The sequence below is a fragment of the Microtus oregoni genome, unplaced genomic scaffold (genome assembly GCF_018167655.1).
Source record: "Microtus oregoni isolate MIOR12 unplaced genomic scaffold, Mior012 000023F_ref0000262, whole genome shotgun sequence".
NCBI classification, from domain to species: Eukaryota; Metazoa; Chordata; class Mammalia; order Rodentia; family Cricetidae; genus Microtus; species Microtus oregoni.
Window position 1 is genome coordinate 17,489,101 of NW_024543082.1, and position 27,805 is coordinate 17,516,905.

The 27,805-nt window shown below is 40.8% G+C and overlaps 1 protein-coding gene across 1 annotated transcript in view; it reads left to right on the top strand.

Annotated features, from left to right (window-relative positions):
* The window catches only part of Cd96 (CD96 molecule), a 76,959-nt gene that overhangs the window by 43,262 nt on the left and 5,892 nt on the right, over window positions 1-27,805 (top strand). Inside the window, exons 8-9 of the mRNA XM_041673310.1 lie at window positions 16,810-16,881; window positions 27,292-27,357. Coding sequence (XP_041529244.1) covers window positions 16,810-16,881; window positions 27,292-27,357 — 138 coding nt within the window. The remainder of the gene's footprint in view (window positions 1-16,809; window positions 16,882-27,291; window positions 27,358-27,805) is intronic.

Below are 27,805 nucleotides of genomic sequence, written 5' to 3' on the forward strand. Positions count from 1 at the left end.
TAAATCTCACTGTTTAGAGATGGGTGACCTTGCATAATAATAACTTCACTGCCCTGATTAAACCGTAGTATCTACCTGGAGACTTTAATGATTGGAAAAAGTTGATAAATTCAAACCACCCTCGCTATTACAAAATTTGAATAACCAAATTTACTACCCTGAATCATACAAAAATAATTGAGATTTTACTATATAAAATATGACAATGGTCTCAGGAAATGTGGTGACAGCAGACATGTGTATTTCTAAAAAGCTATAAGGATGGCTGTCAAATGTGCATATTCAGTAGCACTCAGACAAAACCAAACAGATTTGTGAATCTTTATTACAGCGCTATAGAGCTATTAACCTCTTTAACTGTTATCCTAGCTTCATAAAAGTTGTCTATAATGCATCCATAAACATATACTAATTTATTCCGGAAACCTTTTATACAGGGATAGTTTGCATTGCACTCTGGCAACCTCCTAGACACAATGCTTGGTTACTGGATCTGCAGATGAAGGACTATATATCTTGGCACAAAGCCTTTCCCACTACTAAGAAGCAGGTGACATTCCGAGACTCTACCTGTGTCCATATAATTAAATATGAAAAAGAATCCCTGTCAATTCGGAGTCACTCATTCAGAAATTTTGATGGACTTATATGAAAACAGCCTTACTCAACTTCAGTCAGCTCCCTGAAGAACGAGCACAACTCTTTCCTAGAAGGTGGCACATGGGCAGGGCTACAGTCTAAGAACAGTAGGAAGTTTATTATGTCTCGTACAGAAGTGCCAGAGCTGAGCTTTGGCAGAAGCTGAATCTGTGAGCTAAAGGCTCTAAGATCTTCAGTTCTTTTTTTTTTTAATTTATTTATTTATTAAGGATTTCTGCCTCATCCCCACAACCGCTTCCCATTTCCCTCCCCCTCCCCCGATCAAGTCCCCCTCCCTCATCTGCTCGAAGAGCAATCAGGGTTCCCTGACCTGTGGGAAGCCCAAGGACTGCCCACCTCTATCCAGGTCTCGTAAGGTGAGCATTCAAACTGCCTAGGCTCCCTCAAAGCCAGTACGTGCAGTAGGAACAAAAACCCACTGCAATTGTTCTTGAGTTCTCAGTATTCCTCATTGTCCGCTATGTTCAGCTAGTCCGGATTTATCCCATGCTTTTTCAGACCTAGGCCAGCTGGCCTTGGTGAGATCCCAATAGAACATCCCCATTGTCTTAGTGTGTGGGTGCACCCCTCGTGTTCCTGAGTTCCTTGCTCGTGCTCCGTCTCCTTCTGCTCCTGATTTGGACCTTGAGATTTCTGTCCGGTGCTCCCGTGTGGGTCTCTGTCTCTGTCTCCTTTCATCGCCTGATGAAGGTTAATATTCCTGAGGATGCCTATGTGTTTGTCTTTGGATTCACCTTATTTAGCTTCTCTAGGAACATGAATTATAAGCTCAATGTCCTTTATTTATGGCTAGAAACCAAATATGAGTGAGTACATCCCATGTTCCTCTTTTTGGGTCTGGCTTACCTCACTCAGGATAGTGTTTTCTATTTCCATCCATTTGTATGCAAAATTCAAGAAGTCCTTGTTTTTTACTGCTGAGTAATACTCTAATATGTATATATTCCATACTTTCTTCATCCATTCTTCCGTTGAAGGGCATCTAGGTTGTTTCCAGGTTCTGGCTATTACAAACAATGCTGCCATGAACATAGTTGAGCATATACTTTTGTTGTATGATAGGGCCTCTCTTGGGTATATTCCCAAGAGTGGTATTGCTGGATCCAGGAGTAGGTTGATCCCGAATTTCCTGAGAAACCGAAACACTGCTTTCCAGAGTGGTTGCACAAGTTTGCATTCCCACCAGCAATGGGTGAGTGTACCCCTTTCTCCACAACCTCTCCAGCAAAGGCTATCATTGGTGTTTTTTATTTTAGCCATTCTGACAGGTGTAAGGTGGTATCTTAAAGTTGTCTTGATTTGCATTTCCCTGATCGCTAAGGAAGTTGAGCATGACCTTAAGTGTCTTTTGGCCATTTGAAGTTCTTCTGTTGAGAATTCTCTGTTCAGATCAGTGCCCCATTTTATAATTGGGTTGATTAGCCTTTTACGGTCTAGTTTCTTGAGTTCTTTATATATTTTGGAGATCAAACCTTTGTCAGTTGCAGGGTTGGTGAAGATCTTCTCCCAGTCAGTGGGTTGTCTTTTTGTCTTAGTGACAGTGTCCTTTGCTTTACAGAAGCTTCTCAGCCTCAGGAAGTCCCATTTATTCAATGATGCCCTTAGTGTCTGTGCTGCTGGGGTTATACATAGGAAGTGGTCTCCTGTGCCCATGTGCTGTAGAGTACTTCCCACTTTCTCTTCTATCAGGTTCAGTGTGTTCGGACTGATATTGAGGTCTTTAATCCATTTGGATTTGAGTTTTGTGCATGGTGATAGATATGGATCTATTTTCATTCTTCTACAGATTGACATCCAGTTTTGCCAGCACCATTTGTTGAAGATGCTCTCGTTTTTCCATTGTATACTTTTAGCTCCTTTATCGAAGATCAGGTGTTCATAGGTTTGTGGGTTAATGTCAGGGTCTTCTATTCGATTCCATTGGTCGACTTCTCTGTTTTTATGCCAATACCAAGCTGTTTTCAATACTGTAGCTCTGTAATAGAGTTTGAAGTCAGGGATGGTAATGCCTCCAGACAATCCTTTATTGTATAAGATTGTTTTGGCTATCCTGGGTATTTTGTTTTTCCATATAAAGTTGATTATTGTCTTCTCCAGATCTGTGAAGAATTTTGATGGGATTTTGATGGGGATTGCGTTGAATCTATAGATTGCTTTTGGTAGAATTGCCATTTTTACTATGTTGATCCTCCCAATCCAAGAGCAAGGGAGGTCTTTCCATTTTCTGGTGTCTTCTTCAATTTCTTTCTTCAAAGACTTATAGTTCTTGTCAAGTAGATCTTTCACTTCCTTGGTCAGGGTTACCCCAAGGTATTTTATGCTATTTGTGGCTATCGTGAAAGGTGATGCTTCTCTGATTTCCCTCTCTGCTTCCTTATCCTTAGTGTATAGGAAGGCAACTGATTTTTTGGAGTTGATCTTGTATCCTGCCACATTACTAAAGCTGTTTATCAGCTGTAGGAGTTCTTTGGTAGAATTTTTGGGGTCGCTTATGTACACTATCATATCATCTGCAAATAACGAAAGCTTAACTTCTTTCTTTCCAATACGAATCCCCTTGATCTCCTTATGTTGTCTTATTGCTATTGCTAGAATTTCAAGCACTATATTGAAGAGGTATGGAGAGAGTGGACATCCTTGTCGTGTTCCTGATTTTAGTGGGATGGCTTTGAGTTTTTCTCCGTTTAATTTAATGTTAGCTGTTGGCTTGTTGTAAATAGCTTAAACAGAATACTATTCCCATGTGATCCCAAACCAGTACATTCTGATATCCAACCCAAACATTGTTTCAAGATCAGAAAATAATGAAAACTTTTAAGATAAAAAGGAATACTGATTTTCATACCCCAAACACACTATATTTCAAATTTTACAGAGAAGTCCCTCTGAGTGAGCAGGGAAATTTTAATCACCAAATGAACTTTTAGTCTTCACAGCAAGATATTAAAGCTAATAAATCTTGGAGTTTCCCAAAATCTGGTTTCCAAAACTATAGCTCCCTTTCTGGCCCCATCCAAACACAAATCAACAAATCAAATTGTGCTCTTACTTGTGTAGGTGCACTCATGTATTATTTCAGAGTATAGCTGAGAGAAGAGGAACACTAAGCATTTAAGTGGAAGATTCTATACAAAGACTTCTTGCCCTATGACTTCCTACAATAAGCCAAAATTCATACTTGTGTCTGCTTCTAGGGATCCTGAAAACATAAATAGAGAATCTGATTTGCACACAAATCACCCATACATCTTGTTAAAATGCAGATTCTAATTCAGCAAGTCTGGAGCTGAGTTCTATATTATTAACAAGACGCTGCAAGAAACTTCTCACGGGGCTCCACTCTGAGAAGGATCTCATGTGCCCTGGGATTTGGCTCATTTCTTAGGTGTACCTCAAAAGGACTGACAGCTCCTCATAGGAAACCTCAGAACTGACTCAGATGTTCTGGTGGGCCAAACTCATGGCTGCTGATAGGGTTCTGAGAGACTCCTTTGCCTACAATAGAGTTGTTGAGAGCCAGAAGCCCATCCCTTTCAACATTGCAGCAAATGGAGTTATCTAAAATGTTCGTGAAGCAACCCTACTTGGTTCTAAACCTGAGTGTTGGGAAATCACCTATGCCTGTTAGGTTGTAGTCATGTCTTTTTTAACAGCCCAGATTTTTATTTTGACCAAGGCAGTGTTTCTACTTCTTGGTACAATCTGAAGTCAGACAGATGGTTTATGAGCTCAGATTTCATGTTGAAATCTATGTGGGTTCTGGACATGGGGCAAAGAGCTCCTCTCAGTATGCAAATCTTACAGTAAAATCTCCAAAATGTACTGCAAGGCTGACCGCTTCACCTTCCAAAGATGTTTGTCTATGAAATATATCAGAATACTGTTCTAAAACAAAAATGTGCATCAGTAAAAAGTAAATGCCTTACATTGTATTAATCCGGGACAGAACATAATCAATACCTTCAATTCCAGGAATTGGCACTTCCTCTATAAAGGGTGAGACAGCAAATATTTTAAGTTTTGTAGATAACATTATCTTTATCATAATTACTCAATTAAGAAATACAGCACAAAGGCTGTTATGGACAGCATATAAGCAAATTAGTATAACTGTATCCCAAAAATATTTCATTCATAATTTAAGAATGGATGGGATTTGACTATATGCATTGACTTACAACCTCTGTCAAACCATCCCACAGCGATAACCATGTAAGCACTCATCTTTCAGCCACACACCCCATCTTCACAGCATGCCATTTTAGAAGAGGATGCTTATTACTTAAGAGCAGTCAGAAAGGCATTTAATGTTGGTCTTTCTGACAATTTGGAAATGATGGTCTATACTGCATCATTCCACATATCGACATCTGTAAATACAATGAGGAACTAAACCAGTTTTTCTTCATTTGGAGGGGCATGAGCCATCAATAAAAATGACAAGACTCTTGGTAGCATTAAGATCAAAGGAAGGAGGTATATCATGAAGGTCCCCTAGGAAACCCCAATTTTAAAGAGGTTCATATGAGAAAGCTTGAAAATGTGAAAATGCTGAGAAACGGCACAAAGACTAGGAAGTCTTCATGAGTCAACTACCCTTGGGTTGAAACACTGCCTTTTGGATAGAATGTGTGGTTCATGAAAGATGGAAAAGAGATGGTCAACACCAAGATATTAAGTTGGGAGTGTGATGCTTGAGGACTTGAGACTAATCATAGACTGATGTAGGAGGGTTTTCTGTTTTGTGTTGATTTCATTGGTTAAATAAAGAAACTGCCTTGGCTTTTTGATAGGGCAGAAAATTAGGTAGGTGGAGTAGACAGAACAGAATGCTGGGTAGAAGGCAGTGAGACAGATGCCATGGCTCTCCCGCCCGAGACAGATGTAGGCTAGAATCTTGCTGGTAAGCCACAGTCATCTGGTGATACACAGATTTATTAGAAATGGGTTAATTAAGATGTGAGAGTTAGCCAAGAAGAGGCTAGAGATAATGGGCCAGGCAGTGTTTTAAATGAATACAGTTCTCCTAAGGTGAGCATCTAAACTGCCTAGGCTCCCACAAAGCCAGTACGTGCAGTAGGATGCACCCATCGGTCAGTGTTGCTATGGTAAAGTCATGCATGGCAGGGAGTCTCAGAGGTTGGTATTGATGCGAACAAGGCATAATCCTGATGCCCACGGCCTTTGTACATTTAGAGATCCATGGTTACCTCTAATATAAAAAAAAAACTAAAGTATATTTAGAGTAGAAGCATGGCTTTCATTTCATATTTAATTAAAACTATCAATTTTGCTGGAAAATGGAATAAAACAAAAGCAGTCCTCAGGAGTGAGCAATTGCTTTAGCTGGTAGCCTTTTACATTTCGCCTCCTGTCACTGTCACACACAGCTACCTTGCAGAAAGTGAGAAGCGGCTGGCAGGTGAAAAATGCCTGCAAACCAACCATCAGAAGTTTCACGTCCTGGTTCTTGGTGTTTTAGAACACTCTCCCTCTCCTGCTCCCCTCTCCTTCCTCTTTGTCATCACCCTTCTTTCTTTCTCTAGCTACCACTTTCAAAGACCAATAAATTACAACAGACATTTCCACTCAGCAAATATCAGCATATTCAATAATAATAATAATGTTAATAATAATAATATCTTAAACCTCTGCAGTGCCCTATGTAACATTTGTACATTGCTGTGTGAAAAATTACTTTGGTACTTAATGCATTGTAAAACATCCCAAATGGTTCGAGGAGCCTGGAATCCACAGCTTAGCTGGACAACACTAAGGATTTTAAGTGCCGTGAGTTTGAGTCATTGTCCTGTGCTTCAGTCATCTGAAAGATCAGCTGGAACAATAGCACGTACATCTGAGCTCAAGCATGCTCTCAAAACAAGATGCCTCAGTGCTCACTGCGTGGCCCTCAGTAGGACTGCATCTAAGATGGCTGTTGGCTTCCTCCTGACAAAGTACTTCAAGAAATAATGGCTAGAGAAAAGTAGCCTTTTAATGCCATTCTCTCCCGCACTGCAGGTCACCTCTGCTTCATTCTTTCCATGAGAAACAAGTATCGTCTCAGGGGAAAGGCTAGGATTCCATCACTTAAAGGGAAGAGTAGGAATTGTGATCAAATATAAGTCGCTGTGCTGTATCATTTTAAAAGTTTTTTATATTAAATGCAATGTTGTTTTCCTTCCTTATTTTTCATAGTGGAGAGCACAGATATCCTTTCCCTTATTCCAAGCAGGACACTGAGACACTAAACGTAATCAGCACCTAGTGGTAACAGAGGCTCTATTCATACCAGTCTGCTACATGAGTCTTGGACTGCTTCTCATCTCTCTGCCCACAATACCACAGACCCTTAGGCTCTGCCTCCTATTTTTATGTCTCTGCCCGGTCCTTTGACCCATTGACATTGATTTTGATATTGAGCCCTCATCAATAACTTATCTGGTTCTCACCATCTGATTTCCTACTCTGAACACTTAGCGCACAATACCAGGTCTGCTCTGACTCCAGACCTTGGCCTGTTCCTCATGTGGTAACAGCTGGCCTGAAGAAAGCAGATGATCATGTCTGGGAGGCAGAGGGCAGGGGAATGAGTGGGAGGTGGCAACAAAACTACAGACTTACAAATAAATATGCCAGACATGGATGGAGAACAGACTCAGGAAATGCATTATTGGATGGTATCAGAAGGAAGACGCACAGACAAGCATCAGCAGGTCAAGACACTGGGTTCTAGAGCAAGGGAGTCCCAGAGAGTTGAAAGGAGGTAGAGGATATTGCTGATTTGGGAGTGATGGCAACTCCATTAGTTTCCAGTGTTACCATATATAGACATGGAAAAAGCAGGAGAGAGAGCTAGGGTGTGGCTTAGAGGCAGAAAGCTTGACGGACATATGTAGATCCCTGGGCTCATCTCTCCAGCACTGTTACTATCACCACCACAACCAACTATGACAGCAATGCTCAGCATGCCACGGTGAGCATACAGTAGGCTTGGGGAAAGCTGCACGCAGTCTAGAAAGAGGGATCGGCTCAACTGGAAGAAAGACGCAAAATGGGTCTTCAAATTATTATCCTTTTAACACTTTTTAAACTTCATTATTTAAAAAGTTTATTACTTATTTAACAATTATGCACCGAAATTAACCGGGGCCCCAAACTAAAATTGTCATCTTCAGCGCAGCTGTAAATAAACTGAAGGCATCTTTGAGAAGAGAGGCAGGAGTCATAAGGACCGGTGGGGAGAGAGGTGTGATGGGGCCAGGTGAAGATGAGCTAAAACAGTGGGCTGTGAGTTTAGAGTGATCTGGATGGCAGCAGTCTCTGTGGCTTGTAGTTGTATGAGGAAAAGGAAAGAGGAAGCGATGTGCGTGGAATGGGAGCTGCAAGAGCAGGCAGTCTAAAGACTGGGTGATGTTGATTTACAATGGTCTACATTGATGGTGGTCTCAACAAGGCATTTGTGGAAATGGAGGGTCATATAGCAGATCCTCACCAGGACTGCCTGACTAAATACGGGGACAAAGACAGGCTTTTAGAATACTGCCCCACAAGTGCCTTCCGGCTTTCTCCTAGCAATTATCTAACCATTTTTTCCCCACTGACGTGGCTGTGTCACATAGCTGAACGGTGTCCCTGATATTTGTCGACTTCTCCCAGTGCGTCTGGAATTATTCTCAACTATAAATACATTGTTTCATTTCATTCTGCCAATAGCACAAGCTTGAAGAGTTACTACCACCCACTTCACAGGAAAGAATACTGAGACACAAAGAGCTTAAATGGCAAAAGTCAAGTCGTGCAGAAGGTTGACAAGTCAGAAAGGAGCCTAGGTAGTCAGAACACTGCTTCTGTCAGTACAAATGCCTTTTATGGTGGATAAAGCCCTGCTCATGTGAAGTTGTTATTGTGCCTGCTCATGCAGAACACCTGCATTAATCTTTCTCTTTGCTGGACCAGAGGGTCCTGAGAAATTTAGTCTCCCAAGGATGGAACTCACATCTTTTTTGTTAGAAATAATTCAGAGGAAAGAGCACCCTTCCCTTCTTTGTGTCTTCCTAGCGCCCTTCCGTGCTCTGCCTCTGCCTACAATCACCTTAATGCAATCTTTGTTGTGGGTACGGCTCTACAACATGATGCTCACAAAAACGCCATGCTCTCTTTTAGTTCTAGAAAAATCCCCAGGCATCAAGGCGGCTCAGAGGGTGGGGTACGTTTTAAGAGTCAACTCTCTTCTGCTCTCCACACTACAAACTGAACTCAAGTCACCTGGATGGCATAGTAGGCCCTTTTACCTGCTGAACAACCTTGCCAGCCCCAGATGACCAATTTTTAAAATTACTAACAATTATCCTGTCTGCAACTGTACCATATATGTGGAGAACTCTGCCTTGCTTTCTGTTGTCTTCCTTGAGTTGGTCTTGAACCCCTTTCAGACCAATAATCTGGTGGTATAGCCCTTCTTTAACATGCTACACAAGCATGTTATGACTAGAGTTTTGGAGTGTTTTTAGGACATCTCCGTGAATGTCTCCTTCACACCAGCCTGAAGGTCAGTTTTCACCTCAGCCTGAACTCTGGGACGGATAAGGCTCATTGGAATGTGTCAGTATGGCCCAGATTCTCAGTCCCACCTTTAAGGGCCCTTTGTGCTGGGGGGAGTGGGGAGCTGATGGAGAGAAACTCCACGTTTGTGCAGGAAATTGACAGATTGATCCAAGTACATCCAGTAGATGCTATAGTGATGCAGCGGAAGGCTGAGTGAAAACACTGTGATATGGAAAATAATTTAATTTTCAGGCAATATCCCTGGAATACAAGGGAAGTCATGGATGAGTTGGCCTGACTAACCACGTCGTTCTGAACTTGCAAATCTTTTTTATTCTTGCACTTGGTTGATTATATAAGCTGGACTGGGTAGCAAAAAAAAAGAAAAAATTATTTTCTCCATCATTCTCTGTTCAAATGAGCTCTGTTGAATAGTTTCTTGGCTGCTGGAAGAAATTTCAGACAAATTACTTGGCCCTTTGGGGGGTGATTTTCATATAATAAATGTCGTCTGGTCTTTTTCAGCCACTAGAGCAGACATATATCAATAATTTAAAAGTCTTGTCAAATGAAGTGCCGAAACTTGAAAAAAATTAATTTAGTCCAGAATTTCTCTTCTATCCCTTCTGCAAGCATGGGTCTGCCTTGGCCGCAGAGGGCTGACACGAATTGACTTTGTGCTTTATGACTGTGTGAGGCAAAGACAAGGAAATAGCTTCGCAATGTCCTGGTCTGACTCCAGCCTTTTGTTCCTGGTTTAGACCCCTCCCTCAGGGAACACGGAGAACAGAGAAGACAGAAGGAATAAGTAAGAAAGGGCTTCCTTTAACAGGCTAGCTCTAATCTAATCTAGGCAGTTTAGGCTATGAAAAATAACACTGGCCATCGTCATCTCATGGATGTGTGGGCAGTTGTCTTATAAAATTTTCAAAAAGTTACCAAACTGGGGAACCACTGGCATTTTACCCATCTACGCTTTCTCTGAGAAGCAGGGGGTCAGTCCCCGGGAAAGCAAACAAAGATGGAGGGTAAGAAGCAGTTGGCACGATGGCATGTGGCAACAGCCAGAACTAACATTTGTAGAGCATTCCTCTGTCCCCTCTATTCAACCCAGACTACATGAATATCCACAGAAACTCTAAAAAAGAACCGCTTCCCTTCAGGTGGGATGCACGTAAAGAGTTAAAGTGAAATGGACTGGAACCTCATGGAAGGTTCTGAACTAGGGTAAACAAAACAAATTGGAAGAAGTGGCTGCTTTTTTTTTTCCTGGAAACAACAATCATGATGATGTATGTCTGAACGCTTGCAGAATTTAATAACAGTAAGTCTTCACATTGAAGGAAAAATAAACAGCCAGGAAACACAGCAATCAACTCTCTATCATCTGGGTTTTCATACTTTTTGCCTAGCGTGTGTCATAATGTAAAATCAATTATTGGAAAGCAAGAGGTTTTAGTGTGCTGGGAGGTGGTCTTAGCCTGGAAACCAAAGAGACTAAAACAAACTGCCCCCATTCGCATGCTAAGAGTATTACCAATCTGAATGGTTCAAAATGGCAAATAAAATTCTTTTTAAAATTCTCTACTGCATGTAGAGACAATCAGACATGATCACTTTTTTAAAAAATATCATTTTAAAATTTTGGTAATTACATACATGTATACCCTGGGATAGGCAGCTACCTCAAGCTTACTAAGCCTGGGAATGCAGGGAAGTTTCCACCTGTCCTTCCCTGGCATTTCCGGTCTGAGAACACAGCTTTACATGCTCTCAGATTTGTATTCTTTATTTGATTATCTGTCCTTTCCACGTCTCTTCTAATCATTCATAATCATTCAAGTCTCCTCCATGAACATAGGCTGCAGAGAAGCAATATTCCAAATTTCAAGGTCAGCACCTAAGTGTAGTAATATGGGGCGGCAGGGCTGCGTCCCCCACACCCGGCCGCCCACATGGCTAGCTTATGCTCCGAAATAACAACACACAAACTGTATTCTTTTAATCACTGCTTGGCCCATTCTCTTCTAGGCTAATTCTCACATATTAATTTAGCCCATTCCTAATCATCTGTGTGTAGCACCCCAAGGTGCGCTTACCGGGGAGATTCTAGCCTAGTCCATCCTGGGTCGGAGCTTCATCCCGGGAGCAGGGCATGGCGTCTCTGCTGAGGCGTCTGCTCCGGAGAGCAGAGCTGTGGAGTCTCTGACCTCACTTCCTCTTCCTCCCAGTGTTCTGTCCTGTTTTCTCCTCCCACCTATCTTCTAACCAATAAAATGGGCCAGGGCAGTGCCTTTATTAGCCAATGACCTTCCTCCATCATTTCCCCTTTTTCGGTTTAAACAAAAAAAAAAGGCTTTAACTTTAACATAGCAAAATTACATATAACAAAACAGTTATCAAGTAAAAGTTACAATAATCTTTATCATAACTAAGGAAAACTATAACTATAACTAACTATTCTTAACTCCATCAAAGACTCCACAAAGATACAATACTACCTAAGCAAACAAGAAAAAAGCAACTTTTAAAACTCTAGAAATGACAGAGACATCTCGTTGCCTGGACAGTCACCCAAAATTCCTCTGTACCGTTGGGGCATCCATCTTCAGCCTTCAGGCCCATGGTATCCAGGAGACATTTCCATAAAGCAGGAAAATTCAAAGTCAGTTCAGTCACTATCTGTTGTGTCCTGCAGAATATCTCGCAGACTCTTTCAAAATGAATCAGGAACCCCGAAAGATCATCTCACCTTAGGCAAGTTCAGTAGTCCTCTCTCTGCGGGTTCTCTGTGTCCAGTTTATGCAGTAGTCCAGGCAAGAGCAGTTTCTTGCCCAAATGGCTATCAAACTCCATAAGGTGCCTCTTCGATGCCCATCTTCCTCTTGAAGTAGATTGGTGCTGCCAGGAGCAGAGTGTCTCATTGTCATGAAAAGTCCTAAGTTATTAAAACATTAAATGTCCTATTCTGTAATCTTTGAAAGACATGAAGAATGTCTATCTAACTGAAATACATCTCTATATATCTAGAAAATCTAACTAACATGACTACAAGCTTTACTATTATCAATGATTATCCATTAACAACCTATATTTCTTAATTATACAGTACATATTTAAATGAACTACACAATCACAATACCTTAATCAAAATCAGAAACACTTATACATATAACAAAATTGACAGTAAATCTCTATCAATAAAGCAAAATCTATACTAATGCAAATTATTCATACCTATATCATATATCCCCCTTTAAAAGTAAAAGAACATTTATAAACATTTTTTGGGAATTTGGGCGCAGTTATTTCTCTCCAAACTGCTTCCTGCTGAATGGGGGCGTCGTTAATTTGGTCTTTCATGGTATAACCTGTGTGCTAGTTTCATCTCAGTTGGCAGTTGAGCGAAGCAATTTTTTGAAGGCATTCACACCAACCCTTCAGGAGGGCGTGGTCCATCATACCAAATCGGAATAGAAGAAATGAACAGCGTCTCATCCTCTGTGAAAACAAAATAAGAAACTCCTTTCCAAAGTATCATGTCTTTAGATCCAAATTTCAAATTTAAGGCATTTTCAAAGTATCTATGTTGGATTAGTTCAGCAGCATTTATAAACAAATATCTTTTAGCAGTTGTTTGTCCTTCCTCAGCATTCAAACAATTCAAAGAGAGCATAATAGCATACAGTATCAAAATTCTCTGTTTATTTTCCATCTTATTACACCTTTGTTTTAACCTCTATTTCATTTATTTTTACTTTTAACTTTTTGCTTTTTGAGACAGGTTCTCTGTATCTTTGACCTGAAGTAACTCTGTAGACCAGGCTGTCTTTGAACTCTCAGAGATCCGCCTGTCTCTGCCTCCCAGGCATTCGGGATTAAAGGTGTAAACTACTACACCTTGAACTCACAGAGGTCTGTTTGCCTCTGCCTTCTAGGCACTGGGATTAAAGGCGTGTGCTACCACACACAACTCTCTTTCTTTTTTTTTTTTGTTTTTTACTTTAAGAACTTCAACTTTTAGTCTGCAAATATTTTTAACACACTGTAAACCATTTAAAAATTTTCTTTGTCTTTGAATCTCTCTTTACTGTATATCTCTCTTTTTCTGACCACATGAATCTTTAATTTACCAAGCAATCTCAGTAGGACTAAAGGCGTGGCTTTGCCAGCTAGATCCAGACCATTCCTTAGCTTTCCAGCCTCATGGCGGATGTACAGGCTGTAGCCATGTTTACTGCAACAACTGTATGGCATTTCAAGGTCCCTGCCAGCAAGTGAGCTACAACAGACAATACTCAAATCCTCTCTCGGTAGCCGGCCCTCCTGCCTCAAACAGTCAGAGTTTGCCCTGGCAGGACAGCCCAGAAAGCCGGCATTTTTAAATGGCGCAGCTTTTTTCCTGCTAAGGCTGAAAACCGAAAAGCATGCGTTCAGCTTTTCGTCAACACCGTTTAAGTGTTTCGTGGCAGGACCTCTTAATGAGCTGCAGGCTTTGCAGCTAAAGCTGAGTCAGGAAGCCTCTCTTAGATGAGGCGCTTGCTTGCCTCTGGCAAGCAGAGTAGACCCGAGAAATTGCTGCTACCAAGAAACCAGGCACAATGCTTTCATTTTGTTCTAGAATTACTTCCCAAGCTGTCTCAGGCTTTATGTGGAAGCAGTTGTCCACGTGGGCGCCATATGTAGTAATATGGGGCGGCAGGGCTGCGTCCCCCACACCCGGCCGCCCACATGGCTAGCTTATGCTCCGAAATAACAACACACAAACTGTATTCTTTTAATCACTGCTTGGCCCATTCTCTTCTAGGCTAATTCTCACATATTAATTTAGCCCATTCCTAATCATCTGTGTGTAGCACCCCAAGGTGCGCTTACTGGGGAGATTCTAGCCTAGTCCATCCTGGGTCGGAGCTTCATCCCGGGAGCAGGGCATGGCGTCTCTGCTGAGGCGTCTGCTCCGGAGAGCAGAGCTGTGGAGTCTCTGACCTCACTTCCTCTTCCTCCCAGTGTTCTGTCCTGTTTTCTCCTCCCACCTATCTTCTAACCAATAAAATGGGCCAGGGCAGTGCCTTTATTAGCCAATGACCTTCCTCCATCACCTAAGAGATACAAGCCCTCAAATGTTTGTCGGACAAAGAGTGCCTGCAGGGGGTTGACTATGACTGGTCAAAGTGTGGCTGTGGCTTGTGAGCAGACCTCAATCCTGAGCCGTGGTGTTAACCCGCAGGAAGGAGAGTGGGTTGAATTTACTTAGAAAACAATTGTTTACCCAGGTGGACTCAACTCTACCTCTCTGTGGTTAATAAGGCCCATAGTGAATGACTCATTCTTTCAATGACCTATGCAAAGTTGTACAGGCCAAGAATGATAACAAAACCAAGGGGAAGACCAGTAAACCTGAAACCACGTGGACAGAGAGACCAGGTTTCGCTGACTCTTGTTTCCTGGGGGCTTCCTGTGCTCTAAGCCCTTGACAAAAGCCAGAGTTTTGCCTGTGAAAGATGTTGAGCTCTGAATGGGTTCAGAAACATTCGCATAAGTCAGTACACATGACTGAGCTGAGGTCCTCCCCACCCCAGGTCTTCCCTTTCTGACATTGCTGCCTATTCAAATTTCCAAGTAGCATAAGGCATCTCCTAAGAGCTCCCCTGTCTATGGCAGTTTATATGGAGGAATACATGACATTGAATCTCTTTGGGCTGCATTGCAGAAACATTCGCTGTGGACATCTCTGCATGTGAACTACGTGTAAACCATGCACCAATTTATTTACCATACACATTTTTTTTCAAAAAATTCATTATTCATTTTATCCAGTTAAAAATTTTTCCAGAGCTGGGGAGATGGCTCAGTGGTTAAGATAATTTTTCTAACATCGAGGCACTCTGGAAGCTGGCACACCGTTCTCTACTCAGAGCCGCATGCATAAACACAGCCCTCTCTATCTTACTGCAAGGGTGTTGTTGAGGACACTGTACAGTGTTCTCTACTCAGAGCCGCATGCATAAACACAGCCCGCTGCTATCGTACTGCAAGGATGTTGTTGAGGACATTGTACAACTTACACAACAGTCATCATACAAGAACTTGGAAAATCTTTTTCTCAACTGTGGTAAAAAGAATAACTCTCCAAAACTGACTTATGTTGCCTTTTAATGCACATCAATCAAATAATATATGCTGTTTCTTTCCTATCATGTAACCTAGAAAATTCCTGCGGCGAATGTGGGACTCTATCTGCTAAAGTAACAAAGTATCAAGAGATGCACACTGTGTTCTATCCCTATCCTGGTTTCAGCAGAGCCCACCTTGCCCTGTTCTCTCCACCCTTATTTCCTCTTTTTACTCACTGTTTCATTTCTTTTACGTGTATTTACCTAAGACATCTTAGGTGTGTGTGGGAACAAAGGAGAAATACACACACCCAAAATAGACGAAAAATGTGCCACCTGAGAAGATGTAGACATGTTTTCAACAGAGTGTGGTTGGATGCTCTTCTTCCTTCATCTATCTTGCCTCCTCTCCCTAGAAGCATTCATGTTATAAGCAACCGTGGGCCATATTTTCATATGTGACCAGGGAGACAAAAAGGAAGAAAAGGGTGTGTTGTAAAGACAACTTTGTAAGCTAAGAATTTAAATAAATGCAAAATATAGTATGTGAAAATATATTCTTACGAAAATTCATTTTCAGCGAAAAATCAAAGTAAATAGGAAACCATCGTTAGCAGGTGAAAATATTTTATCCTTATGAAAATTCATTGTAAGGTAAATTTTGTGAAGCAGAAACCTTGACTTCACTTATTGCCACAACCCTAGCACCTAGAATAGTGTTCGGTACAAAGCAGATATTGAATCAATATGTGTTTGGAAAATGAATATAATAGATTTGAATTTAGAACTGTGTTAGTAGCAAAGGAATGATCTGAATATTTGTTGTGTAACCTGTTCAGATTTTTTCCATATTTAAAATGAAGCCATTAGATATGTGCCTTCTTAGATTCCTCCCAAAGACTCTCTTGTTTAGTGTCGTCATTAAACATGTGACTATAAATACTTAAAGCAATTTGTAAATTTTGTTTTACAAACAGGATATCTAGGTATGTCTTCAATGGCCATTGTAGGTGGGGATGTGTCAACACCAGATGCAACTCCCCAGGGAGAGTAGCGGGCTTTTTCCCATGCTTCATGTTCAACAACTCCTCATCTTACTACTATGTCTAAGACTTTGAGGTTTGGGAAAAATCCATGTTTTCCAGCTGATTTAGAGTTACCCGGCAGTGACCACATAAGGATGTGATGATCACTATAATCTTAACAGTAAACTGGGATGGCCTGCATTACAGCATACCTTTCATTTGTCAAGGGATTTTAAGGTAATAATAGTAACCCAGTTACAAGGTTAGAAAAAGGGAAACTGCCAATAAAAAGTTGACATTAAACATAAATCACAGAGCGTCAGCCTCAGAACAGCCAGTGTCTGAGGAGGAAGGACATTTCACGCGTCCCCGAAGTCACACAGATAAAAAAACAGTGCATCAAAGCAAAATTACAGTTTCATAAGAAAAAACAGTTGGATTCTGAAAGTAATTTTATCTTTCAGCCAGCAATTCCAGCATGACGACTAAAGGCCTCAACTATGTCCAGACATCCAGTGGAACAGACAGCAAAAACTGTTGAGTATACCACGGGTCCCTTTGTGTCTTCTAGTCAGTCACCCAGCACACGTATTGACAGGCACCATGTCCTATGTTCATAACGATATTCTTGAAATCTTATAAAGCATTGGCCATGTTTAAAGTACTGTTGCAGATGATTAAAATACATATATGAACAAGATCTAAGTTCCAAATTTGCTGTGTGAGGAGAAACAGATACCTGGTAACTAATGATATAAGGAAGAAAACTCAATACACAGACATGAGAAGAGTCAAGGGAGGACAGCAGGGGCTGCTATGGTAACTGGGAAATTGTCTTGAAAATAAGGAGCCAAAAGTAAGATGTGATGGTACACACCTGTTGTAAACGGAGACTGTACTTTTGTTTTCTGGCCACCCAGACACAAATAATCACACACAAAACTATATTAATTACAACACTGTTTAGCCAACAACTCACACATATTCCTAGCTAACTCTTATATCTTAAATTAACCCATTTCTGTTCATCTGTGTATCGCCATGAGGCTGAGGCTTACTGGTAAGTTTCTGGCATTTTTCTCCTTCAGCAGCTACATGGTGTCTCCCTGACTCCACCTTCTTTCCTCCTCTGTCTCTGCTTGGATTTCCAGCCTTGTTTTTCTCAGTGAGACATTCTCATCTTGCTTCCTCAACCTGTAATCCCAGGATTTGTGGAGATGAAGAGAAAGGATAATGAGTTCAAGAACTGGCCATACAGCCAGTTGAGGGTCATCTTCTGATGCATAGGTAGTTCATGGAACTACTGCGTTCTGGGAGGAGCAGGAGGGGGACGGAGAGGGTAGAGAAGGGTGATAGATAGAACCAAAAAATGATGAAGATGTCAGACTAAGTTCTGAACACATGTGTAGAAAGTGCAGACTAGCCAGGATATGTGTATCCATAATGAAAATAAAAGAGAATGAACTCCCACCCCTAGTTGAAGAGCTATTGACAGTTGATGGCTGCTGGGGCAGAGAGACTTGGTTTTCTTTAAGGGTGTGGTCCCTGACAGGTTGACCATATTCCCATGGGTGGTCCATACTCATGCATAAATGGGCAACACTAATTAGGCTCAGTGAGTTATGGGAGGTGGGGAGAGAAAGGAGGGAGTAAGGTAGATAGATGAAATATAAAATATAGATAGATGAGACATAGATTAGATAGATAGATAGATAGATAGATAGATAACAGATAGACAGATAGATAGACAAACAGATAGTCAGATAGACTGAACATGAAGGGAGTGCATGTTGGAGAGAGTCCAGAAGGAGCTGGAGGGACTCAGGGAGAGAATATAAACAAAGTATGCTGTATACATGCATAAAATCTTAAAGAATAAATATTATATTTTTTTAAACAGAAGAGACAGTCGAAGACAATGTAAAGGCACCACTATAATGTGGAACCGTGCCAACTGCAGGGCCCACCTTAGTAGATATTAAGAGCCTGCAGAGGACACTTATTACTTGGGTGTGGCAGAAGACAGAGCTGACGGGAGGTCACATGTAGAGTAGAATAAAAAGAAGTGAGGACATCGCTGGCTTAAGATTCAAAATCAGACATAACTGCTGAGCTCATCTGTACTCGCTGGCTCAGTCACTGTGTCACTGGAAGGCTGACCCAGGAATTGGGAGAGAAAAAAGAATTCACATAGTACAGGTCTTTGTGATATTATTTATTGCTTTTATCTCTTTGGTGGACCTAAGTCCAAAAGTTAGATCAATCACAATCTTTAATTCATCACATACTTTCCTCATTAGCCAATGGAATACTCTTCATAATTTAACATAGTCCCTTTGTTAAATATACTAATAATTGATACCTATGTTTAAACTCAGTACCCCAAAACAGGGGATGAAAAGGCAGTGCTCAGAAGGGGGAGCATTGAAGGAGAGGCACAGATCAGTGGAGTTTAGACACAGAACAGAGGTAGCATGGCAGATGATGGTGAAAAAGAAGGGACCTTTTCAGCCAACTTACCTGAAATATTGATTATTTTTAAGAAAAGCGTTCAAATGGACTTTCATACTACACATTATACAGAAACAAACTGCATATAGTTTAAGACCTATTTTTATTTTATAAACTATATTTTTAAAAAACTTACAAATAAACATTATCCTCACACATTAAAACTAAACTGATCAAAGTCTGTGCAATTCAGTGAACTTCTTTACAGCTAAAGTAAACATAGTTTAAGATCTTGATGTCAAAATGCAAAAATTTAAATATGAAATAAAAGTGTGGTTTTTGTATTGGTTCTAAGATGATTGATAACTTACATGGAATTAATAAATCTGGTTCATGAGAAGACAATTTTTTTCTTTTTCTTTTTTTTTTGTTTGTTTTTTGGTTTTTTTTTTTTTCCTGATACAGGGTTTCTCGTGTAGCTTTGAGGCCTGTCTTGGTACCCACTCTGTAGCCCAGGCTGGTCTCAAACTCAGAGCCGCTTGCCTCTGCCTCCCAAGTGCTGGGATTAAATGCATGCACCACCACCTGGCAAGAAGACAAATTTTTAAAAAGTTTTAAAAGTAAGTTCTACTTGGGGGAAGATATTGGTCACATATTTCACAACTGAAAGTACTCAATACCCTTACATCTATGTAAGGAGGGACTGGGGAAATAGTCCAGTGGGAACTGGTGATCGCTCTGTGTGCAAGCATGAGGACCTGAGTTCAAATCCCTAGCACCTTAGCCAGCATAGCTAAGCATGCCTGCTAGCCCAGTGCTGTGGAGTCGAAAGGGTCCTTAAAGACAAGAAGATTGCTGAGGTTTGCCAGCTGTCCAGCTCTAGGTTCAGTGAGGGACTGTATCTCAGGGGGATGAGGGAGAATGTGATAGCGCAAGACAGCTGGCTGACATCCCTCTGTGAGAAACAAGATCCTCACCTCCTTAACTACAAACTCAGGAGACTAGCAAAAGTGAAACAGCTTTTGGTTCTGCAGAAAGGACACCAGCATAGAGATGTTGATTTGGCCGGAGACAGACAGTGATTTTAAAGTTCCTGATCCCAAAAATTTTCTGCCCTCAGACTGGTACTCTAGTGAGTTACAATCTTTACCCTCTAGGAGCGTCCTATTGGTTCAGGGTGCAAAGCCTTATCTGATAAACATCCTGGGGCTTGAGACTACACCCCTTTCTTAATAAGGATGTCTGCCCTGCAGTCACGAAGCAGACTGTCTGCCACTTCCAGCTCTCGGGATGTTGAGACTAGCCAGCATCAGTCCCAGTGAAGGCAGAAGGGAAGCCTCATTTTTTCTACTTATCTGTGAGTCTTTGATGAGTTAAGCACACTTCGTACTAAAAATTTACCATAATGATTTATTGCTTACATTTCTTTGGCTTCGGCACGCATGTATATGGGTGCATGCATGCACACACATGCATCCACATGTATGTACTACACAAATACCTGCAGAGAGAAAGGAAAGAGAGGGTGTAAAGAATGCTTACAGCTCAAAACAACAACAAAACAAAGAACAATAGAAAAAGTATGTAAGGAAAGCTTAGAACTCAACAATAAAAGCCAATAGAAAATGGAAGCAACCCTTCATTTCAAACTATGAAACACATCAGCTTAGAAACATCTAAAGAGTTGTTCTGACTCTAGAAATCAAGAAAGGTGAATAAAAAATGAAATCAGAGTCACGTTTTCTGCATTGTCATTGTCAATTGCTATGCTTTAATTATAGCTTATATATACTGTTTATGTGAACACATGTTGTCACTCTCTCTTCCCACGGTCCCAGCATGATGTGTGAAAGCTGAACGGGGCCAACCCAACTCAACAATCGTATTCCTAGTTATAGAACTTCTCCCACAATTTACTGTGCACAGGAGGAATGAGCATAAATACTGGCAGAAAACTCTATTTATACAGCAAAAATTATGAATAATCTAAATGACAGTGGTCAATAGAACAGATAAATTGCTGTATGTACAAAGAAAATGTTCTAGAGGAACAAAAGATGAGTGGAGAGTAGCCATGTGCAGCTGCATGAACAAATCTTAATGAATCTGTGTTCAGCACAAAAAAATTCCAGGGGACAACATATATTTTAATTTTTAAAAATAAAATGTGTAGCCAGATGTGGTGGTTACATCTGTAGTTGCAGCACTCTAGGGACGGAAACAGGAGATTAGCCATGAGTTTGATGCCAGCATGGTTTACATAGTAAGTTTCAAGTCCATATGAGCTATAGATAAGATTCTGTCCCAAAAACATAACTAATTATAATGAATATAATTTAATACACAGATTAGTCATGTGATAACATTCAGAACAGTATTGTTAGGAACTTTAAAAGACAGGACAAATATACTGTTGTTTATAACAACCCATAATCTATGTGTATGAATAAAAGTGAGACAAAATTAAGAGAAGAGAATAACCAACAGTAAGAGGATGTTGAAGGGAATGACTTATTATGAAGCCATCAAAAAGTATAGACAGGATGCACTAATATACTCAATGCACCTTATATATGCAAAGACACAAGTTCGAAAGGCTTTGCCCAGTGGACAAATTGACAAGAAAATATTAGTGACACAGAGGAAGACGTCCACACTTATGTTGTGTAATATAAAGGAGAGTTGTTTGCAATAATTGCTAAAATTCTCTACCTACCTTAGTGTCTTCTCATCCTCTATTCTTTAGAGTGTTGTGTAAACAAGTACCACGAACCCTTTATGTTACCTGTACCTTGTCCCTAAGGACAGTCTGGATAAGTCAGTGAAACACCAGTGAAGGAGCAGCAGTCAGATAAACGAAGGGACACTTGTTGGTTATGGAGTGAGAACTTTGTAGCAGTAGAGATAAAGGTTTATTGAGGATGTTACTGGAAAAGACAATCCCAAGATAAATTGATATTGTGCATACAAAGCATTTCATATTTTAATTCTCACCATAATACTTTTCAATGTGTAATCTCTTTCATTATTTCTATTATTTTTTAAGTTGTACTAGGGTGTGGTGTATGAAAGAACATGACCTAAAACTTTTGACCTCTGTCTCACTGCCCTATGTGTCCTAACATCTACAACAATGACGGGCACACAGTCTGTGCTCATCGGAAAGTGAATGAGCTGAAAGATAATTGCATCTAGACAAAGAAGATGACTCAGGCAGATGCACGTAAAACAAAATGATTTGCTTAATTGGACGTTGGAAAATTATTTTTTGAGGCATTTTCATGTAGCCCATGCCAGCCTCCAACTTACTCTGTATCTGAGAATGACTTGAATTGGACTTCAGATCCTCCTGCCTCTACTTCCAGAGTGCTGGGATTTCAGACATACACCACTATACCTAGGTCTGTCCATGGTGATGGGGATCCAACCCAGGGCTTCATGCATGTTAGGTAAGCACTCTCAGCCTATTGTAATTATATTGAGCTGTGCTGAGGCTAGGAGCACAGACAGAAGAAAAAAGGAAGAAGAGGAGGAAAGGAGGAAGGGAAAAGACTGGAAATATTCTTGGCATGAATACATCAACATGAGGTAGGGCAGAGAGGTTATTCATACGTTTCTAGCCAGATAATAGGTTTCGCTGCTGATTCAGTAAACCAGATCAAGCCAAATTACAAGTGTAACAACATACTTGTTCAAAACAAAGCAACTCCCAGGTACATTCACTGGTTTCAGGGAACAGGCCAGAGAAGTCTCACCTAGGAGACCTTAGGTGAAGGATGATGGGGTGCTAGCCAGCAGCTGGGACTGCCCTCAAGTATGGCCAAAGGCTAAGCCCGTGGGCAGGAACTTGGGCGGGCTGGTCATATCAGGAAACTGGGCTGGACTGGCTGCCAGAAAGTTGGAACTGAGCTTTTGGTTCCTTTCCTTTGTTTAGAGATTTTAGTGTGGGCAGGGTTGGGGGAAGTGGAAAAGTAGGAGTTTTCCAGTTATCCAAAGCAGTTTCTAGCTCAGAAACTAGGAATCAAAGATTCCCACGCCACTTAGTCTTGCCTTACTGTTTATACAATGCTGTCACATCTAGTATTGCATTCTTAGTCTCTTTGATACAGTTCATAATGAAATGAACTATTATGATCTTCCCTATTTTCTGTTCTTTACCATTTGAAAACTTCATTTGTCCAAGGACATCTCATCAGTGGTCTTATCCTAAAATGGTCTTAGAGACAATAAGGTCTAGGAAGGGACTCTGACATCCATCGAACAAAGGATGTCTCACTGGCAGTGAAGATTCACCTTCTCAATACCATGTGAATAAGATGTGACCATTTTCTCTCCATAAGTTTAAAAGAAGAAACAAAAAAAAAATCCCCTGCCGTGGGTTGCACTATTTATAATCATTCTCAGAAATCCATTAGAATCTAACAAGCTGAAATTGAATGCTCACTCCTCAACTGTTTTGAAACACATTGCTGCCAGTTGAATTGGGCTGTAGTGCGACATGCAATATTGGATGACGCATTTGGCAAGATTCAGGACAGGCGTTGGTAATGAAATTTTTTTTTCTCTCTCCTCAATATGCTTATTTCAATAGATTTATGAAGTGCTTACGGGTGGAGAAAAAAATGATAATGGATGGATTTCTGCATTTCAGGGTCTTTTCCTGCTTGTGAACATGGTCTTGGGAGATTCGCTTTATGGGCCTCATGCATATTTAAATACCTCTGCCACTTTTATTGCGTTGCATTTATCCTCATTTATAAGAATGTTTGAACTCAGTCTTTTGCTGTCATTTTGTGTATTACCTTAACGAGATCCAGGCTGGTATTAAAGACATTGGAATCTAATCCTACTTCAGCCTCCAAATTCCCCAGAATCCGGAACCAAAATGTATATTTTACTTTAAGCACCCATGCAATGGGAACAGTCTGCTGGGACATCTTCATACCCCAGTGGGTGAGGTTAATGACATCTTGGAAGACATTTTCATCTCAGTGCTTGGGTCATCAGGCCATGGAGAAGAAAATTGAATCTTAATTACTTTCTTCCTGATTTCTCTTGCCATTTACCTGGTCCAATGAAGCCCAAGGCTACATTGAAACCAGCCAAGCTGAGGTAAACAAGCAAAAATAAAAGCACTTCAGGTCCCCAGAGGCCTGAAGCCTCTGACTCTTCCAAGTACATCCATACATGACATCTTCATGTCCTGGACCTCATAATTGCCATTACTGACCTTAAAAGGTGATTTTTATTGTTTTAGGTTTTTTTTTTTTTGGTTTATTTATTTTGGAGGCACTGTCATTATTGGGGATCACACCAGGAGTCCTTTAGTCTTGTGGACCTCAGTGAACTTGCTGACTTGCTTCCGCATGTTCTTTTCTGCCTGTGTCTGTAGCCTCAAGAGCTGCTTCCTCCAGTAGTGCATCTTGGCTTTCTCCTTCCGTTTCGCCTCCAGAATGGCCGTCATCGCCTGGTACTTCTACCAAACCTCTTCAGCTAGATGCCCCAGGGAAGCAAACTTCCTCACAGACTTCTGCCACACAACCTTGTGGGCAGCAGGGACCGCCACGTGCTTTAACATATATGTGTGTGTGTGTGTGTGTGTGTGTGTGTGTGTGTGTGTGTGTTAAAAAGAACTTCAAAAATTCTGATAATAATGAACTTTGATATAATTGTAAGTAGATTTAGCTGCAATGGGAACCAGTTGCTAATATGCTATCATTTCCTGGACAACCGTCAACAGTACTTAAGTGAACAGGAAAAGTTACTGTACCCAGAGGAGAAAAGTGGGATACACTAGGATCTTTAAGCCCTCTCTGTAGATAAGAAGAGCCCTTTCCTGCTGAGCACACTTAACCAGGAGCCACCCAAGGAAGGATACAGGAATGTACTTGAGATTCTACGACAGTCTCCCTGTGTTCACAGTTGTGGCTGATACTGGTTTCGTACAAGAGAATGCTATTGGCTACCCTGTTGTTTGCTGTTCCCATGTCAAAGCCATGCTTGTTATAGATTTTGATGAAAACAGATGCTCAAAAGACTTCAAGGAACATTAACTTATGTGTTTAACAAACATGGTGAGGCCTCAACACAGACCATTTCCATCCAACCAAGAACTCGACATCATTCTGCTTGGAGACTCCCTGAGTAATTGAAGGATAGAAAGTGGGATCGTTAAGAATGGGGTATTTATAAGGGGAGACTGAGTGAGCTTTCGGAAAACTGCTGGGTAATGAAAAATAGGTCATTGGAGGTAACCAATTCTACCTTGCAGAGAATTCTATCCATAAGCATGCTTCAGGAACACGGCTCTCCCCTGGGAGCAATCAGTATTAAAACTACTCATAGGGGCTGGAGAAAGGGCTCAGTTATTAAGTTATTGCCTTGCAAGCAGGAGGACCTAGTTCAGACTCACAGAATACGTGGAAATACTCGTGGGTATGCAGCCTGACTGTAGTTCCAACTCGGGAAAGAAAAGACAGGGGTTCCCCACCCCAACAGGCTGGCTAACTAGGCCAGCCACATTGAGAGATCATACCTCCGTAAATAAGGTGAAAGAGTAATTCAGGGCGACTTCGAAATGAAATCCCAAATCTCTGTATGCGTGCCCATGTATGCATGCATCCACATGAACATGTGCCCACACCACACAGAGACACAAATATACACAGAAGTGAGCAAAGAAAAAAGAGAGTCATCTCATCTTACTAAAAGATTCCTAATATGTTTTTGTATTGAAATTCCTCCTTTTACTCATTTAAAGTTTTTAAGACACGTCAAATCAAATGGGAGCTTCTTTCTCTTCACTTCTCTCCCTGCCACTAAATTTTTTGCTGCATGTAAAACAATAGCTCTTAAAGCAGAAAAGAGAACAGGTCAGATGGGGGGCACATGCCTGTAATGACAGCACTTGAGAGAGGTGGCAGCGAGGCAACAGGATCACCACAGATGTGAGGCCAGCATGGTTTATGCAGAGAGGCCCGGAGACACATAAGGAGAACAAACAAAATGAAATGTGTGAAACTAGCTCCTGCCTTTTCCAAAGTGGCTTTAGATTTTAATTTTATTATATAATATGTTTTATTCTAAGAAATGTTGCAGTTGTATAAAAAATTTTACTAAATCATCAATTTGCAAAATTTAAGTGTTGATATTTTTATAATCTGTGTGCATTGTGGCAATGCTCCTTGCATTGTATTAAGCTTGATTTTTTTTTAATTTAAGAAAAAATCAGTACTAACAAGAAAAAAATGCTCTCCCACATTTAGGACAAATCCTATTAGTGTTCTTTGGCTACTAATCATAGAATTTTCTTCATTGGTTCACTGATAATAAACAGGCAGTGTAAAATATTTTTGCTTTAAACACAGATTTCTCCTAAATAGATAGTAGTTTTTCAACCAGTTTTACCTCAGCATAAATTAATATATTCTACCCTTCCCCACAAACATACTATGAAAGGATACTAAAAGATGCCAGGCTGTGAAAGTAAGACAATAAAAGCAACACTATATCAAGCAAAACAAAAACAAAACAAAACAAAAAATAAGTTTATCCAGAAAAATCTGCTGCCTTCTTTATTTTGTCCAAATAAAATTTTGGCCTGTTCACAACTTATTTTTAATTAGTCATTGCTCTTTACTCAAGGCAAAAACTTGCTTCCAGGTGTTGCACAGACTCTGTACCTGAACTAAAAAGACTCATGGTCATGGAGGTTTGCTGATGCTGTGGCTGATCACAGTCCACAGTTGACTAGAAATGCCAGGGACCCACAAGCACAAATGCCTTTCTTCCTTCTCAAATGTTCCAGCAAGGTTTTCAAAGTCTTACTTATCTGTTTACTTGACCATAACACACGAGGGCTTTCATTCTCTTGCCACCTTTCTGCTTCTCTGTGGGGCGGGCATGAAAGCAAAGATGGCCTACCATCCATGTCAAAGGAGCTTTCTTCCACTCTTATTCCTAAGAGACTAAGTCAATCGACTTTCAGGCTTGTGGCAGAATAAGACCACATATTTTATAAAGAAAATGCATGTCTTTTCTTATAACTCTAGAGACAGGAGGATCAAGATCAAGATACAGGCATTTGATGAAGACCTTGCTAGGACCTCACAGAGTACAAGGTTAAAAGGCTGAGGAGAACACTATAAGAAGCCTCTTTCATGAGGATCTTAAGACCATTCATCAGAGACAAGCTCCTGTAATGTACTGACCTCTTAAAGACTCACTTCTCAGTGCTCTCATGTTGTCAACATCCTTGAGAGGAGGCACCTTCAGACCTCAGCAGTGACCCTCACCGAAACTTTCCCAATCAGAAGTGTTAAAACCATATGCACCCCCTTAACTCCCACTGTATGTGGGATAATCTAATGTCCGCTGCAAGGCTGCTGAATAAGATTAAGTATTTGTTACTGTACCTCTTCCCAATTGTTAGATACAATTCATGATGAAGGAAAAAGTCTGACTAGAAAAATGGACTGCCTATCTTCTTCCATTAGCAGATTCATTGATACCCAGTGAGATTCACACTTCAGTCCCCTCAGAAGCAAGCTTGGCTCCACACGGTGAGTACTTGGGGAAGACAGAGTAGGCCCAGACAGAAAACAAGGACGATGAGACGCCAGTTGCAGGCAGGTGCTTTAAAGAGCTTCCCCATGAAAATAACAACGAGAGGGGCAAAAATCCTTCAGTCATTCGGGCAAGATGGACATAGCCTTTTATGTTTGCTTCAAATGAAATATATATGACAACATTTTGACCAGTTAGACCCCTGAAAATCCACCAGGCATGCAATGATGAGGCAACATGGTTTTGTTTATTTGTTGCAAAAGAATCTATGATGATATCCACTGTCTCTGAGCATGGAGAATCAGAATTTTAATTAGCTGAATCTTAACTAACCCGTGAGAGTATGGCTAAAACCATATCTTTCTGTGGCCTCACCTGCAGAATTTTGCAAAGCTACTTGTATTTTGGGTGGTGTTTCTTCAGCCGTCCTTGTTTTGTTATTCA